General features: G+C 42.3%; 2 protein-coding genes across 2 annotated transcripts; both read left to right on the plus strand.

The window, feature by feature from the left end:
- Positions 1–1,517: 1,517 nt before the first annotated feature.
- Positions 1,518–2,810, plus strand: LOC109784379 (E3 ubiquitin-protein ligase Os03g0188200-like). Its single transcript, XM_020342965.3, has one exon. It carries the CDS (start codon positions 1,815–1,817, stop codon positions 2,373–2,375), a length of 561 nt encoding a protein of 186 aa, XP_020198554.1. The 5' UTR covers positions 1,518–1,814; the 3' UTR covers positions 2,376–2,810.
- Positions 2,811–17,717: 14,907 nt separating this feature from the next.
- On the plus strand, positions 17,718–18,622 carry LOC141022140 (pectinesterase inhibitor-like). The gene is made up of 2 exons (XM_073498235.1): positions 17,718–18,037; positions 18,128–18,622. Exons 1-2 carry the CDS (start codon positions 17,718–17,720, stop codon positions 18,348–18,350), a joined length of 543 nt encoding a protein of 180 aa, XP_073354336.1. The 3' UTR covers positions 18,351–18,622.
- The last annotated feature ends 870 nt before the right edge of the window (positions 18,623–19,492 follow it).

Raw genomic sequence — 19,492 nt, forward strand, 5'->3', positions numbered from 1 at the left:
GTTACTACATGTACTAGTTAGAAAAATTAAAAAACATAAATTTGGACATGTTTTGCAAAAAAAGTGTGATGAACAAGTAAAACGAATATATCTTTTGCATACGATGTCGAAAAAAAACCCGCATAATATATCAAAATGTTCAGCACGAAAATCCGCATCCGATTTTGACCGCCGTAGGCCGTTTTGCAATTTTTTAGATTCCTCAAATTCTGAAAGGAAAAAAATTATGCTCAATTTTCATTTTTTTGAATTTTGGTTAAATCTGGTCAAACTATGGTCAAACTACTTATTCAAGAAATATTAGTGTTACTAAATAATTATTCAAGAATATTATTGTTACTAAATAATTATTTCAGTTTTTGGAATTATGGTCAAATCTGATCAAACTGTGGTCAAACTACTTATTTAAGAAATATTAGTGTTACTAAATAATTATTCAAGAATATTAGTGTTACTAAATAATTATTTCAGTTTTTTTTGAATTTTGGTCAAATCTGGTCAAACTGTGGTCAAACTACTTATTCAAAAAATATTGGTGTTACAACATAATTATTGGTTTTAAGAATAATAGTTTCAAACTCAAACGGTGTAAGGTGTGACTTCATACTCAACTTCAACTCATAAGGGTGAATAGGATTGACAGCTTACTATTGTCAGGAAAACAACAAGTGCAGACTTGGAAACAAGGGGGAATAAAACTCGAAAGCTAAGCGTGCTTAGGCTGGAGTAGTGAGAATATGGGTGACCGGCCGGAAAGTTAGACGATTTGGAATGATGAGGGGTGATTAGAGATTAGAGATTAAATTGAGCAGTGATGAGGGGTGATTAGAGATTAAATATAAATAATTTGAAAATTGAAAAAAAAAATCCAAAAAAATTCCTTTAGTCTCGGTTGGTGTTACCAACCGGGACTAAAGGTCGAGCTCCAGACAGTGGCCACGTGGAGGGCCTTTAGTCCCGGTTCGTAACACAACCGGAACTAGGGGGGGGCCTTTAGTCCCGACCCTTTAGGATCTGTTTTCTACTAGTGATCTATATCAATATAAAAATACTAAAAGTGCAGATCCAGTTAATCTTGATCCTCAAGTCATGTTAATCCAATGACTTATATTACTCTAATGGTGAGCGCTTAACATGTTTAACATGCAATTAGTATCATACATAATATCAATGTTTGTGCTAATCACATAATTAACACGTAATAGATATCCTACCTTTTTTTGCGAGAAAATAGATATCCTACCTATTGTCAATGTGTAATTATTTTTCTTCTTAATATCAGCCTGCATTGCACGTACTCATTTACTTGTGAAAACAAAAGAAGCAAAGACAAATATCTACTACTTTCTCTATTATAATCCACCCCTCGTTGTACGATGATACAGTAAGACAGTAAGAGTAAACCTAGCTTGTAACGAGAACCCAACCACCGCAGTAACCATTCGGAATTAACAAACTCATCACCATTTGTACATCCCAAACCCCCAAGAGCCAATGTTATCTCCCCCTCCACCTTCTTATAAACCCCCCATTCCCTCCACTTTCCCACACTACCTTCGTCCTTCCTTTTTTGTTCTTCTCAACTCATACAGTTTAGTTGCTATGTTTCCCTGTTCTTCGCGCGCATTCTCGTCTCTGGTGCTCCTCTTCTGGAGATCTGAAGGACGAACTTGAATATCTGCTGGGGAAGGACGTCCTATATTTTTTTGTAAAACAAAAAAGATTCGGTTTCTGTTATTTATGCACAACGTTGGCAACTGCCGCCATCTGCGGTTCCTCTCGTCCAAAGCCATCTTCTTGCATCAAGCGCCGCCATGTCAACGCCCCAGAGCGGCGGCCCGAGCCCAGCGACCACGGCGGCAGCGGCGGAGACGAGCAAACACTGGGCGCCGCATGGCCCGATGCTGACTGCCTGCCTCGTCAGCATCAACGTGCTCATGATCCTACTCGTCTTCTTCTACTTCTGGCGGTTCTTCTCCGGGAAGCGGGAGCCGTCATCCCCCGGCGGCGCCGATGAGGAGGCGTCATCGACCGACTCGTCTCCGGCGACCTCGCCGAGAGCGTCGAGGCGCCTGCGTGACCCCGACCAACCGGACATCCCGTCTTCCCTGCCCGTGTCCGTGTTCGACTCCAGCAGCGAAGCCGCCGGGAAGGCGGCGGCGGACTGCGCGGTGTGCATCGTGGAGTTCCGGGACGGCGACCTGGCGCGCCTCCTCCCTCGCTGCGGGCACCGATTCCACGCCGCGTGCGTGGACGCGTGGTTGCATCTACACTCCACGTGCCCGCTCTGCCGCGCCAGCGTGGTCGCCCCTGTGCCCGCCGCCGCCGAGCCCAAGAACGACTCCAAAGACGACGGCCCGGAGTGCCCGGTGTGAGGCAGATCTGCGCGCACCGGCGAGGCCCCGAGCTACCAAAGCCAAGCCAGAGGAGCACGTAAACGGCGGAAGGCGACACGCATATTCCGGCGTCGGTGTCGCTGTCCCTTAGCTGACTCCTGCAGGTCGGCGAGGTACGGTCGGCTCCGTTCGTCGTCTCCTGCTTTGTTGTGTTCTTGTTATCCATATATATCTCCCTCTCTTCAGTTTTGCTGATCCGTGAGATACACATTTGGATCAGTGGCTTCTTCTATATGACGATGTGTGCGTGTGATTGGAATTGTAAGATTAGAAACATGTAGGGGTATATCATATTAGACTTGCATATGTGTGTGCATGACAGAATTAATAGTGTAAGATCGTAGTATCGTACATATGTGAATTATAATGGAAAGCTTTGATCGACATTTTTGGACATGGTTGTCCAGTTGAAAACTTCTTCTTTTGGCCATGTTGATAGGTACCTCTACATTTTTTTTTGAGGGACGGTACCTCATTACATGATTCTACAAGAAGGAGAAAAATGCTTTTCTTTCAGCCGGGAAAGTAGAAGTCCAATTGGACCGATGAAATTAGGCTATTAGGAGTATATATACAGTAGTATGATATGCATGATATCTCTATAGTGCATAGTACGGATGCGTATTTATTGTTTTCTATAGCTCATAGTAGCGCCACATTTTTTATTATACGATATTAATGATATCGTACAATACTATGCCACATTTATTGTATCCTCTCTTTCTCAATCAATACTACGTATGTCATATCAGCAATATGGTTAGTTGGTGGCATGAGCCTGCATGATACTACTTGGTTAATGGTTATGACACACAATTGTGTGAGGTCTTAAGCAACGAGCATACTAAACACACAAGTGGGACTCCTTTCAACAAGAAACTGTCAAGTGGAGCTCACCCGAGTAGTAGGAAACTTCTTTTATTTACAACATAATCTAATGATCTACTTCAGTGACTTCGGCCATTAAAAGTTTGCAAACAAGCACCATAGAAACTGAGATTTTGTTGCTAAAATCTCGTAGTCTTGAAGGCCTCCAAAATGGTCTCGCGGATGCACTCCCTTACCTTCCATAACCATGGAAAAAAAGAAGGCCGGGCCACTATGATATCTCTATAGGGCCACTTTGGATCCTAGGATCATGAAACATGAGAATATGATAAAACTTAGGTCTAACAAGGTCGACATAGCAAAATAGAGGATTAGAAAGCATAACAAAACAATAGGAACGATCGTTTGGATGGAACATAGAGAAACGTCTTAAAAGGCAGCTGAAATGGATATTTAAATTCTTACTAAACTGAGTCATAGGAGTCGAATCCATAGAAATTTAGGTGCCATCATTCCTTTGATCCAAAGATAATCCTTAGAAAAAGTTCCAACAATCCAAAGTGGGCCTTCAGTGTTTCCAATGGAACGTCAAACCCTCCTTTTTGCGGAATATACTAATCATATCTATCATTTCCATAGCGAACCACTGATCTTTCCACGTATGTACAGTACATGGTACCGACTGGACGCACCCATTGATTCGGTTCTTGGATCTCCTTGGTCATGGATGTGGCCCGTGGAGTCACTACACTGCTGTGCATGCAACAGTACGGGCACTCACTAGCAACAACAGTATGGAGCAGATCACGCGCGTTTCGTCTGGCTTCTTGCTCACCCATGCATACATATCTTCCAGCTCATAGCCACAGAGAAGCCTCGGGCCTCACAGCTACACCAGCTACTTGGGCAGGCCACCTAAGAGCATCTACAACCGGACGCCTCAAACCATCTTTCATATGCTTGTGGACACGCCCGGTCAGTGATCGGACATAAGAGAAGGAAAAAATAACCCAACTGAACCTCTCATATCTTTCTTATACGTCCTGGTTGTCTCCGAACTCTCATATCCATCTCAAATATGGGGAGGATATGAGGGTTCACGGACACATCTTTTATTATTCATTCTTTTCTTTCTCTCTCTTCATCTTCACCAATCACATGCAAGTGATTGAACATATAAGAAAGAAAATGAGAATTACGGCTGCGCGAATGGATAAATAGGGGCTCAAAATAGACACGTCCAGTCATTTATTAGGCGCGTTCACGGACATTTAAAGAGTCGAATTAGAGATACGTGGATGTAGATGCTCTAACGTCCCAAGCATCCTGGGCAAAACCAGCACGCTTCCATTCCAGACAGGAGCGGCCTTCACTACAAAAATCTCTTTCCCCATAGATTACGCCGTCGCCTTCGTCGTGCTGGTCAGTTGTACCGTCCTCAGATCGTACCGTTTTCGTACGTCGACGGCGACGTGGTCACACGAGGAAAAACCGCAAAAGAAACGTCCCACGAACGAGCTCTCCGTCGTCGTCGCCTCCCATTTTTCAAAGGCACGACGACAAGACAGCCGGATCCATGTGCTCCGCGCGCGGGAAGTGGCAGCATCGAAAGGGACGGCCACCACACATGCGCACCAGAGCACCGCCAACTTGACTGAGGTGGACGTGCGTGTACGGAGACCGGTGACGTGTGAACATTATCTCGACGATGGTTGATCAAGAGATGCCAAAACGAGGAGGGGGCATCTTGTCCTTAATGCCATGTGGTTGCACGTACGATCGGGTACCACGGTAGAATATGATCTGGACGGAGTTTGTGGATTAATTAGTTGGCCGCGCGTACGGTGTTGGTCACGAGCCACGGAATCTTTGGTTCATTTTTGGGGACCTTGGGGTGGGGGTGATGCTTGGCTGCTGCCTGGCATGATTGGTCTCCACCGGCATACACACCATGTGCCGAGGAAGAATCACATGTCTACCCGACATCGAAAAAGCAACAAGATTGCCGCCGGAGCCGCAGGTCAGATGTTGCTAGCTGTTCGTCAGCGATCACCGGTTGTGATTAAGGATGGGGATTCATGCTTGACGTACGGCACTGTTGGATCGAAACAAGGAACGAAGACGCGCCACCGCCGCATCGTGACCGGCCAGCGAAGCTAGACGGCACGAGTCGCCACTGAAAGAGTACGGTGGAGCGTACCAACCGTCAAGTGCAACTGTGCAAGTGTTTGGCTACCAGCCGTCAAGGAGATCAAGTGTGAACAGCGAGATGTCGAAGTGAAAGTTAAGCTGGATGAACCTAAGGATCGAGTGTTGCTAAGAAAGCAGAACTGCCTCCTGGGTCGCGTGCTCGAGCGGCTCCGGAGGCCCCTCAATCCCGGGGATTTGGATCGTTTGCCCCACTTTACATAGGGTTTGATGATTTGCCCTAGGGTTATGTCAATGGCTAGTGGCCCCGGCCCCAATCGTCAATCTCGGCGGGAGGGGGGAGGGGGCAAATAATCAAAGTTAGAAGTAAAGTGGGGCAGAAGATCCAGTTTCTCCCTCAATCCCTAGCCACAACCTACCAGCACACCCTGCCACAGATCTCTCTTCCCGCTATCAATGTCGGACACTGCCAGCGGCCGTGCTGCCCTTCCCACCTAAGGCCTTGTACAATGGGAGGTGCTTAGGAGATGTGCTTAGAGAAATAAATCAGGCTTTTCTTAAGCACCGGTGCTTATTTGTACAGGATAGACGCTTAACTAAGCGTCTCTCCTGTAGAAATAGGCACCGGTGCTTCAGAAAAATTCGGTTTATTTTTCTAAGCATCTCTCTAAGCACCTCCCATTGTACAAGGCCTAATCGGCCGTGGTGGAGTGCTGTGCAGCGGCTCAGTTGGTCGTTTGGCCACCGGCGTGTCACGTCGGTGGGGTGCTGCTTCAGCCATGGTCAAGGGCGCCGGCCTCCCGCGCTGGGATATGGATCTGGCTGGTTTCTACCCCTATCAAATTTATGGGCTTGGGGCTTAGGAGGGGCGTGACCGGCGGCTGGTGGTCCTCTGGCGACCCCCCGTTGAGGTCTCGGTTGTGCTCATGCATGAGGTTCAGGGCTCGGGTCACATGCCCTAAGCATTGCACTCGTTGTCGCCACGGCCACCGGCCTCTACTTCTAATCTGTTTTTGGGCGGCTGGCATCCTCGATGTGCTTGCCCAGATTCAGACCAGGACGATTTGGTTGCGGTGATCAAGATCAGGTCGGCCGATGGCGGTGGTTGCTGACTGTGCTGCAATGACCTCCATGGCTCCATGACGGTGAAGGTCACCAAAAGGTCTAATGGTTGACTTCGGTGGTGAGATCCAGACTATGAACGATAGTTTGACACAGAGGCGTGCATGGTTGTGCAACGGTAGTGGTTGCACATCGCATGTAGCTGTCAGGATCACGAAAAAGTGGTGGCGACAACACATGAGTGATTTTGATGATGGTGCTACTTGTGCACCGGGTCTCGCCCATGGTGGTCATACCTAGCAATGGCAAAATTTTTATGTTGTTACCTTATCGAAGGCATTGCTTGGATTTGCTCGGAGTCATTCTTCAGGGTGACCTAGATTCTTGCCTTGTTAGTTGGATCCGGTGACGGCGGTGCTTGAGCGTTGCTACCTTCCCGAAGGCGTTTGTGTTGAAGAAACTCGCCGTCCATGTGGTGTCATGAGATGGTTGGTGCATATATGGTCATTGATGTAGTTTGCCGATCGCGGATTTGATTGCCTGGGGTATTAATTTTGTTTTTCTCGCCTACTGATAGCTTCGGTCTTATATGACTTTGCTATTTGGCCGGCGTGTGTTTTGTGTGTGTCGTGTGTGTTGGTTGCGTGCATTCTAGTTATGCAGAGCCGCCCGAGTGTGATCATTATGTTTATATCCTCTTGATGCTTCAGTATGAGGCAATACATCCACCCTTTGTTGAAAAAGATGAACCTAAGGAATGGATTAGCAATAATCCTACACCTAATGGACAGTTTGTTATTTGTTACAGAAATTATTCTACAGCTGACTTGATTTTCTCGTAAAATAGGGACTTTCGGTAGGCGTAGCATTGTGTATACTAGAACCCCGAACAGGGTGTGGAAATTAAGTTCGAGCAAAGATAAGTCAAGATAATAATAGCAGTCACGTCCTTTTGCACTTCCGAGAAATCCTGAAGCCTGAACAAACGGTTTCTGCGGTGATTCTTCTCTTCTCATCTCAACAAAGTATCAGCAAAGGTCAGTTACCGTTGAGATATTTTCCAACTATTCATCGTTAGAAGCATCAGCAACAAGGCATTGGCAAGGGTCACTCAATGTTGAGATACTTCCCAACTCTTTGTTTTTTGCGAGGTTATTTTCCAACTTTTCATCATTGAAAGTATGAACAACAACGAGTTTTAGTTGTTGTTCTAATCTACACTTGTCTTGTTGTCTAAAATCTGATGGGTTATGTTCTTCACTAACTAACATATATCACTACCTTTAGAAATTTCCAAGAATTAATGATACAGTGCTGGATAGAAAAAAGAGTCCCAATTCGGTACAACCCCTCCTCACTAAACGTATAAAGGGTAATTTGGACCTTTCACATATCATACCCACCGAACGTATACGCTTACGGGGAGTAAATGCCCGACTAGGCCGGCCCATTTCCGCCCGACACGCACCCCCCCCCCCCCCCCCCCCCACCCCCTGGCTCGGCCTACTTACTTTTTTTGTTCTTTTTAATTTTTAAAAACTCATGCGGTCACTGAGAATCAAACTCCCTCCATGTACGTCTAGATCGAGCGGACCAACCAACAGGTACACCTCGCTAGCTATGCCCGAGAAGACCAACCAACAGGTACACCTCGCTAGCTATGCCCACTTCCATCGTTTTTTGCTTCTTATGTGATAAATATAACTATAAAAAAACAACACATTCTTTCTATTTTATTTTTCTGTTTGGCTATTTTTCTTCCAATTTTTACGTTTTCTCTTTCTTCTTTGTTTTACTTTTCTTTCATTAATTTGCAAAGTTTTGTGAACTTTTTTCCAATTTCCATGAACTTTTCCAAATTCGTGAACTTTTTTTCAAATTTAAGATTTTTCCCAAATTCATGAATTTCTTAGCCGTGACCATTTTTGCGAATGCATGAACTTTTAGTTCATGATATTTTTTTTCAAATTTGTGAACTTTTAGCTCGTGAATTTTTGTCGAATTCAAGATTTTTTTTTCAAATTTCATGAACTCTTTTTTTTCATATTGCTGAAATGTATTCCAATTTTGTGAACTTTTTCTTCCAATTCGTGAACTTTTTTCAGATCCTCGAACTTTTTTCCAAAATCGTAAATTTTTTACGCGTGAACTTTTCCTCAAATGCATGAACTTTTAGCTCGTGGATTTTTTTTTCCAAATTTTCTATTTTTTGAACTTTTCCAATTTTTATGAACTTTTTTGACACCCGTGAACTTCTTTGAAATTTGTTCATTTTTAGCCGTGAACTTTTTTTTAACATCCTTGAAATGGCTCTAATTTTTTTGACATTCGTCAAATGGCCCCAATTTTTTTTTCATGGCCTTGTATGACTAATTCAAGGCACCATGTGAATTCTTTGGGGGTTTCGGCAAATTTTGCATTTTCTGGAGTTTTCTCAATGAAAAAATCATGATAAATGGCCCGACGTGACGCAACGTGCATACGGTGTCGAAATTCATTCAAACTAGGCATGGATGCCTATCATGGGTATGCCCACTTAGAGCATAATTGGTTTGTTACCAAAAATAGGCATGCCAATGTTTGGCATTGTGCCAAATATTCACTACTACTTGGTTGGTTACCGAGTTGTCTTGCCTATCTCATATAAAGTTGCCAATATTTGGCAAGTCTTGGTATTGCCAATATTTGGCAATTCCAACATTTGGCTAGCCAAATATTGGCAGCAAACCAATCATGCTCTTAATGCCAAAAGTTGGGGTCATTTCATGCATGTCCAAAAATAAGCAATGTCAACGGGTGGTGTTCAGATAGGGTAGAATGGTCCATCTCAAAGCATATATATTTTTTACATCCGTCAAATGGCCCAAATTTTCCCATGACCTTGTATGATCAATTCAAGTTACCATCACAGGTTGTTTTGGTTTTTAACAATTTCTGCATTTTCTGGAATTTTCTCGGTAAAAAAGGCCGACAGATTGTCAGACGTGTCGCAACTTGCATACTATGTCGGAAATCGTTCAAACCTAATGTGGATGCCTACCACGGCCATGCCTATCTGCTTGCAAAAGTTGGCGTCATTTGAAAGATGTCAAAAAATATACCATGTTCAATGGAAGGTGTTTGGGTAGGCAAGTAGGCTCCGTTTGAGAGCACGTTGTGTTTCGACATCCTTGAAATGGCCCCAAACTTTTTCATGTCCTTTATTGACCAATTTATGGCACCATGCCTATTGTTATGCCTTTTCGACAAATTTTGCAATTTATAGGGTTTTCTTGGTGAAAAAGGCCCATAAATGGCTGGACATGACGCTACGTGCATACGGTGTCGGAAAATGTTCAAACGAGCCATGAATGCCTATCATGGGTATGCCCACCTGGTGATAAAAGTTGGAGTCATTTCATGCATGTCCAAAAATGGATAATGTTCAACGGAGGGTTTTCAACTAGGGCAGAAGGATCCGTCTGAGAGCACGTTTTTTTAACATCTCTCAAATGGCCCCATTTTTTCATACCCTTGTATGACCAATGCAACGCACGTTGTCAAGTTGTTTTGATTTTCTACAAATTTTGCATTTTTGAAGTTTTCTCGGTAAAAAGGCCAATAAATGGCCAGACGTGTCGCAGCTTAAGTACGGTGTCGGAGTCGTTCAAATCTTATATGGATGCCTATCATGGACATGCCCGCCTTCTTGCAAAAGTTGAGGTCATTTGAAATATGTCCAAAAATTGACCATTTTCAACGCAGGGTCGTCGGATAGACCAGTAAGCTTCTGTGAGAGCATGTTGTTTCTCTACATCCTTGAAATGACACTAATTTATTTCATAACCTTTTATGACGAATTAAAGGCACTATGCCAAGTTGTTTTGTTTTTCGATGAATTTTACACTTTGTGGAGTTTTCTTGGTCAAAAAAGACCGATAGATGGCCAATGTCTCGCAACATGTAAACGGTATCAGAAGTTGTTTAAACCTGGCATAGATGCGTCATATGTTCGTGCCAGATTGTGTTCAAGAAGTTGGGTGATTTATTCATAGTCCAAAAGACCACCAATCGAGAGAAGTATGTGAGCTTATGCCAAACGGATGCATATGTGAGCATGTAGTTTTTACTAATTTTAGTTCTTCTGTTATTTTTCGTCATTTTCAATTAACATGAATATTTTCTCATGTACTCCATCCGTAAAGGAATATAAGGGCGTTCAGATCACTAAAATAGTGATCTAAATGCTCTTATATTTCTTTACGGAGGGATTACTAAATATTTTTTTGAATTTTTTAACAATTTTGAAATTTCAAGTGGTGTATGAAAATTTTACAAACTTGAACATTTTTTCAAAAATTGTTAACAATTTTCCGACAAGTGATGAAAAATTTGAACACAAATTGTGAACCATGTACTTTTTTTTCAAATTTATCAACCTTTTGTTGGAATACTTACATTACTTCAATTTGTGAACACAAAAATTCAAAAGCGGGAATATTTTTTGAAATTTAAGAACATTTTAAAAAATTGTAGACAATATTTCGAAACCAGAACATTTTTTGGTATTCCAAACTATATTTCAAAATTTTAAACATGTTTTAAAAAGAATAATAAAGTTCACAAAGTGAAAATGAATTATATCGAAAAAATAGAAAGGAAGAAAAACGCTTAGGCCTTGACCCAACTAGGCGACAACATCGCTTCCTTCGGGCGCCTGTTGGGCCGGCCCTAGCATTCTTTTTCTGCTTCTTTCTCATTTTTCTTTGTTCATATTACTTTATTTTGCTTTTCTCTCCTTTTTTTGCTTTTGTTCTCTTTGTTTACATTTCCATTATAGTGTTTTTATTTTATTTTTCATTTTTTAAATTTTATTTTTCTTTCTCAACAATTTTTCAGAAATTTTCAACACAATCGCACTTTTTTGAATTTGTTCAATTTTTTTTTTAAAAAGTTCCTCTTCTGAAATTTTGCTTAGAAATTCCAAAAAAATTTATAAATTAAAAAATCATTAGCTTATTTACCAGGAAAAAAATACTTTAAAAATTATTCGCTTCTTTTCATAAAATGGAGAAAAGTTTAGAATTGCAAATTTTGAAAAATGTTCGCATTTTAAAATTTTATTCACAAAATTAAAAAAATGTTAATGTTTTGCAAAATTTATTCGCAAACTCCAGAATTGTTCAGAGAATTTCACAAAATAGCATTGTTTTCAAAATATTGTTCATAATTTCGAAACAATTTTTGTTTCCAATTGTGCTTCTGTTTTTCAAATACTTGTTCATGTTTTAAAAAATTGTTCCTCATTTTGAAAAATGCTCGCGTTAGCATTTATGTTTCTATTTTTTAATGATTTGAGATGCCAAGAAAATGTTCATGTTTTCAAGAAACATAAAAATTGTTTGGAATTTTGAAAACATTTCATAAATTGTTTTTGAAAATCGGATCCGATACTAGTTCTTATAAGTTCGCGCAGCTAATTATTCACTTGGATTTGCTGACTCCATTGCTTTCAACTCCTTGTAACTTGCGTGACATCTTGGGTTCAATTCCCACGCACACCTTTTTTGCGACGTTTTGCTTTGCACCAACAAGGCTTGGCGCAATGGGCCTTACGTACAGGCCGCGGTCGGCGCGGGCATGTATTTTAAAAAACACCATCCTACCCTTTATTATAAAAGGGTATGGAGAGATCTCCTTCGTTGACGTGTTTAGGGGTTGTACCGATGCATAAATGTAGAGAAACCACTCTTTTCTCACTAAACCTGCGATCCAATTCATGTAATTGTCTATCAGGAGTTGCACGGAATATCTCAATTCGAAAATATGGCTTCTCGTTGAAATGATCAAGTTAACGTCGTGCATGACCATCACGCATGGTAGAAGTTTCCTTCATGTCCGAAATTACAATGTCACTATTTACAAACGATTTTGTATGGGAAATACCCCTTGACTGTTGGGTGTATATAACCTGATATGGGAAAAAGTAGCAAATGCAGAAAAGTAAAAAAAAAAAGAGATAAACTTGACATTCTTTTGTACTCATATAAAAAAATCTCACGAACGAAAAGCTCCCTTCAACTTCAGGGCAAAAAATAGTTCAAGGACAAAAAGTGTGAGCAGTAACTTGTATACGGTGTTAATTTTGTTTTGCTTTCCACCAAGAATGGCATGAAAGTTATTCCTTGACATAACTTTTTATACGAGTACAACCGAAGGTCAAGCTTATTTTTTAAAAATGATTTTGTTGTAATTTTTTTTCATGTAGGGTGTATATACACCCAAGAGGCAAATATGTTTGCTGATTTAGTATGCCCTACTTTAGGGTCTTCACTGTGTATGAGCGTCCCTGGCTCTTTTATCTGTGAGACTATGTATTGAATGGTGTGTTCTAAACGGTCACTGGTCGAAGAAAGGATGAGACTAAACTCACATTTGACTAAACTAGCATAAAGCACGGTTGATGGCTCGGCCTCTAAGGCCATGTCCCATTGGATGCTAACTCGATAATATGGACTTGACAAGATCTGTGTCGGCTCCGGAAAGTCGGAACTGGGCTCACATAAGTTGCACGTTGTAATATCGATAATTATGTCTAGAGGGGGCCTGAATAGATCACTAAGCAAAAAGGGAACTCTTTTCCCAAAATTGTGTTACCTTGGAAATTTTAGGACTTTTTAGCAATCGATCAAGTACGCTACACATGCAAGTCTACAAGAGTATGAGTAGCGGAAAGTAAAGACATGCAAGTGAAAGTAACAAGAGAGAGTTTACAGAGATGCAAACACAGGTTGGCTCAATGCAGATTTTTCCATTGCTCGGATAGTTGGCTCTATCTTACATCCACATTGATGAAGGCATCGATCCAGGAAGGACCTGAGATCACAAGGATCAAGTTTGCGAGATCCCACTAAGGGACGACCGGCGCAGAAATCTCACCCATGAAGGGTCCACAAAGGAGCAACCGACCTATTCTACCATGGTTTACACCCACGAAGAACTGGCCTCACCAGGGTAGATCTTCACGGATAGGTGATCTCCCAGCCCTTACAAACTTCTTGACTTCTTCACAAACTTGAAGATGTCCAATCACCTAGCCGATCTAGGAGGCGCACACCCTCCAAAGTAACTAGATAAAGGTTGCATGGTGAAGAAGCCCTTGCTCGGGTGCTCCAAAAGATAATCTCCTGAACACTCAAACTCTCTCAAGATTTGGCTTTTGGATTAGAGAAGTTGGAGTGGGGAGCAACAGGGGATTAGATCTCAATGGACTGACTTGGATGGTTGGTGTAGAAAGCCCATTGAAATCAGCATACAGAGGTGGAGTTCTCCCTCAGAACATATAATGGGAGTGGAGTTTGTTTCGAATGAACTGGTGGGATAGGTGGGGATATAAATAGGAGGGACCTGAAATCTGACTATTGCCAACTTTATTCCACATCCCAGAAGCTCAGAGTGAATAGAAGAGGAACTTTCAAATGACTCAGACGATCCAACCAAAGAGCATTCAGAGGCTTTGAAGGATCCCTTCAGCGATGGTGCACTTTTTGTTGTTGGTTCAGAGATTCCTACTAGTTGGCTTGAGAATTCTAGCATCACAATAGAAGGTTTGCCATACGCTTCGATGATTCCGAGTGGAATGCTTGGATGCTCCAAATGGATAGGGTTTATGCAATAACTATATATGGTGAATTGTTCAATGATTCTGACTTGAATAGCTCGGATGCTCCGAAGTGTGAAAGCATAGGTAGATATAGGGAGGACAATCAAGGATTTTGAGGTCTTTGGAGTTTGATCTTTAAACACATGGAGAAAGAAACTCATCGCAATATCCTCTCCCCTTTTGATAGTATCGACATGCCTACTCAATGTGATCTTGGATCACTACCATGAAAAGGAGGAATTATTTGGCTTGACCAACACTAGTCTTCATGTAAGATTAAATATTTTGGATTCGAGATTACATGATGCATGCCTAGTATAACTTGCAGATACATGTGGTGACATTTGGCGTAGTGTATGCATAAAAGGTAGAACGATAGTATCATATGGTGTTGTCATAGAATAATTTCTAGGGCTTTCCATGGCACATTGGGGTGGTTCAATAGATTAAGATTGGAAAGAAGACTTTGAGGTGGTTTGCTGTTAAGCGTACGTAAGAGATTTCATCCTACTTTCTACGATAAAAGTGGAAAATTTTGTAGTACATTCTTTGATACACTTTTTGAGGGCATATCATGATGTTTACCTATGTTAATGATATTGAGAGTTGACATTAGTGAAAGTATGAACCCTTGGCCTTGCTTCCAAGCATTAAAACACCATTTTTATTTACTTTTGTTACTTGTTACTTAGCTGCCCGTATTTGTTCAGATTACAAAATGGCTATTTCTACGATCCATATATATTACACATATAGCATCATCTCTTTGCCAATATAGTGCATCTATACAATTAACAACTGTGTTGGGTGTGTTGGGACACAAGAGAGCACTTTTATTTGATTGCAGGGTTGTTTGAGAGAGACCAATTTTACACTACACCTCCACGGATTGATAAACCTTAGGTCATCCATTGTGATAAAGACCGAACCCCGTTGGCAAGATCCGATCCGTTGTTGCGGCCCGACCTTTCACGACACTCCACCTTCAGCAGTAGTAGCCTCTCACCCGCGCACGTGATGTACGCGAAGTAGAGGGATTGAACCTTACGGTCCAGCACGAGAAAACCAATCTCGACGACGGTACTCACGCGCAAAACAATTTCCACGAAGAGAAATCGCAACACAGAGGTTTTCTAAAGCTTTCTCCAAAACTTAGGGATTTTTAAACAGCTTCCCCCAAAACTCGATACGGGTATTTACCCTAAGAACACATCGTGTCTATTCATAAATCATAACCTATCTATTACATGGCTGCGCCTGGCTTTATATAATAGCCAACTAGACCTAGACTTAGAAAGCAAGAAAAACACACGTACGTAAATAAACTGGACAACTCTGCCTTTTACATCTCGGCTGAATTTAATTATATAAACTATAATCTGGTGCGCCATGTTAATCTGATTTGATGGAGGTGGACCCAGCCCAAGTTGGACAAAGAGAACATATCACGTAACAATTTAGAAGTCCTCCGTCCTGCAAACTCTCGGTGTGGCAGAAACAAAAATAAGTAACGCCTCCTTCTCCTATTCCTTTTGAACGAACGTGACTTCCCATAGTTCTCAAACAGGACCTCTTCAAGACTATATCCACCAACGTGACTGACCCAGGCTTCATGCTTCTCATGCATGCATGGCTGTACGCATATGCATCCAAGTTCCACTCAACATTTACTAGCAATTTCTTGATCTATATGTATATACTTCGGTACATATGTGTCATCAGTTTTCAAACTCGGCCGTAGATACTCTGATGTATATGCAACATATTTTCGGTGAACACCGGCATCAGGCGAAACATCAACGACCTCAGTTTTTATATTACAACGGGTCGTATCACATTGGAAATTTGTTGTTGTTCTATAAAAATCTGCGCTTTGAGGCCAGGCAAAGTCTAGAAGAATAAAGTTGTGTATTAGACATTATGTATCGCAATAGATTTGTCTATTGTTCGTTTCTCGTACTTAGGCACTTCAGTTAGCCGGGATCCTGAAGATCGATCAAGGTGGACATAAAGTGCTGGGATGAGAGCAAGCCTATGCCAAAGTTTGGTGACGGTAAGGATGAGTATGGTAGCTGAAACCAAAATGTGATGTGTAGTTGTTAAACACCCAATGCTTTGGTTTGAAGACATCTTTCATAATCGAGGTAACCCCACGCGATGGTAAGGGCCTTGGTTGGATAATAGAATCACAATGTAGGTTGTTGATCAGTTACCACGTTATTAAGATGCATTCCCCATATATAAACATTGACAACACATAGTAGCGGTGTCTACCAAGACCATGTTAAATATTTATATAAAATATCAAGTGCAAGTATACGGCTACAAGTAAGACCTTAGCCCTGACCAATCTTCCTATGATTGTTTTCTCTCTAAAAACTATGCCAGGAAACTTGACCTCTTTACGACGACAAAATCTTGTAAAAATCAACTTTCAATTAGCATCCTCACCCAGGGTCACCTTTGGAAAAAGACACGGACTATCTACATCCGCAATAGATCAAAGGTAATCATGCATGATCTTAAAAAAACAGCTAATTCTAACTTCAATTTGCGTGTGCATTTTAGTACTAATAATCTTTTATGTCAATATGTGTTTTAATTCCTATATATTCCAAAACTAAATTGTAACGGCGCTCTTTTCTGACTGTATGAACAAATCATTAGACCAAGAGACTCAATATACGGAAAGATGTACTACGTTAATGCTAGAGATCGCGGATGTCGTTTACACAACGGTACAATTTACAACCCGCTTACTTATTAGTGTTCATGACATTTAAACACGTTTTGAAAAGTTCAAATTCAAGTTAGTAAACAACATTATAAATTATATGAAATATGAAATGAAGCAGTAATGAAACCTAGAATAAATTATTATGGAAAAAACGTAGAAGTGTGTCTATTAAACATTTTTTTAATATGGTACTATCGAAAATGCTCACATACACACACAAAACAACATTAAAAACATGTAAAATTAGGATGACATATACATATAAAACTACAAAAAAAACGTGTTTAAAAAAGGCATTTTTGGAACCGAGGCGAAACCTTGAAAAAAATTAAACCAAATAATATGAAAACTTATTTTGAAGAAATATATAATAGAAATGAACTTGTAAGAAACAAGGAAAACATGATAAATCAGTAGAACTTAAAATTTCGAATGAAACGAGTCAAAATGATAATTTAGTTTCATATAGTGTCACAATTTGCATTTTTTTAAATGTGTCTAAGATTGATTTTTGAACATCACAATCCAAATGGAACATAAATCAGGCATTTGGTTCAAAAGATAAAAATGGTATAAACTTTAAAATCAAATAAAAGGCGTGGGTGGCTGTGAGCAAAATTTCCTTTTGGCTCAAAACATACTCACTACCTACTTACCATGGGACCCCCAAGCTAGCTGGCCCACACGTCATTCTTTATGTTTTAAGAAGAACGTGATTCAATCCATTTCTTCTTCACCTTAAAACAAGCACAGCCATCGAAAGCGAGCGCACCCACACCCTGTAATTGCCGTTGCTGAACGACAAGCAACCATTCTAAAATTAGCAAAAGCCTCGCAAGGATAAATACCCTGCTCACGCCTCTCGTCTGATAATAGTAACAACATTTTCCATACCTACGCACCAATGGCGTCCTCGTCCATGATCACCTTCGCAGCCACCTTGTGCCTTGTGGCCGCTTCCGCCGTCGCCGTTCCGCCGGCCACCCTCCAGGAGACGTGCCAGAGCGCTGGCGAGCAGGAGGCGCTGTGCGTGCAGCTGCTGTCGTCGAGCCCGGCGGCCCAGAAGACGCCGGTGGACACGCCCGGGCTCGCCCAGGCGGCCGTGATGGCGGCGGGGTCGAACGCGACGGAGACGGCGGCGCACCTGCAACGGCTCTTCGAATCCGAAGACCTCAAGAAGATGAGCCCGGAGCTCCAGCGCTGCGTCGAGGACTGCACCGAGAGGTAGTACCCTTACCAAAGATGAAGAGCTAGCCATTACTAATCCAAGGTAGTAATCTCTGCATGCGATGTGTTTGATCTGGCCGTTGGCAGGTACCAGTCGGCCGCGAAGTTCCTGGGCCAAGCATCGGAGAAGATGACCGCGGGCTCCTTCGACGAGGCGAGCGTGCTGATCGACGGCGCGCAGTCGGTGGTGACGCTGTGCCAGCGGTCGTGCGAGGGGGTGCCGCAGGGGGAGCTCACGGCGTGCACCAAAGGCGTCGACCAACTCTGCACCATTGCCGCATCAGTCACTCGGTTGGTCGTTCAGAAGTAATTATAACATCTGGGTTCTGCGATGTATGCCCACCGACATCGTTCAGCTGGTCAGTTATTTGATACTGACGGCCAGCGGCGGAGCTCCCCGTGGGCCAACAGGGATCGGTGACCTCACCTTTGTTTGCGATCCTTTCATGTATATATAGAATAGAAATTAGTACTACGTGCTAGCTTTTGTGGAAACTCGAGGTCTGCCTGGCCACACATGAGCCGGGCTAAGACGACAGTTTTTGTATTTTATTTAGGGAAATACACACTTAAATGGTGGAATACTATGCGTACATGAGATTTCTTGTACAAAAATGTTACATTTGGTTTCTGTGGCTTGTGCAAAAACGCACTGTTAATTTGGTGGATAGAAGACGGCACGATGGAGAAGTGAGGAATAAATAGCAAAAAACTACCACATTACGTATGAAAAACTACCATTTTTCTTAATTTCACAAAATGCTACCACAAATTTGATTGGTTATTCCAAAAAAACCAAGTGACCGAACGGTTAAAATTTAAGTGCGGTTATGACATCTCTAGCCCACCCGTGAGGTCCACGTCGGTTCTGGCAGACGAGCATGTGCTGACGTCCATTAGGGCGCAACCGTTCCGACCGGGTCAAGACGACCCGAGCCGGTTCACTCCCGCTCACTCTGTTTCCTCTCTCTCCCTTGATCTGGTAGACCTAAGCGATGGCGGCGGCGACGACCCTATGGGGGGGAGGTGGCACGTGGGGAGAGGGTGGAGATTATTCGGAAGTGGATAATTGGCCGGGCGGTGGCAGCTTCGCAACACAGCCGCCGCCACAGCCTACACCGCCGAGGCTGAAGCAGACTACACCAGAGGCAGAACCCACCAGAGGCACAACCTACGCCCTCTCCACCGGAGAATCAGGAGCCGTCGCTTGAGTACAAAGCGACCAGGGCTCTTGCTGCCACGGATCCGGCGGGCTCCCACCGCTGGGCCTCTGGATTTTAGGCGTTGAGTAAGTTTGTTATATTCATCTACTCCTTGACTTGAATTGAGGTAGTTGTGGATGACTGAACTTAGGTTAGTAGTTAATTCTTGAAAATTTCAGTTTGCTTTGGATGCAATAGTGAATTAGATAAGTACGTAGGATTTTATACTCGGTGTAGGTGGTTTAGATAG

This window comes from Aegilops tauschii, chromosome 1, assembly GCF_002575655.3.
Source record: "Aegilops tauschii subsp. strangulata cultivar AL8/78 chromosome 1, Aet v6.0, whole genome shotgun sequence".
Classification (NCBI taxonomy): Eukaryota; Viridiplantae; Streptophyta; class Magnoliopsida; order Poales; family Poaceae; genus Aegilops; species Aegilops tauschii.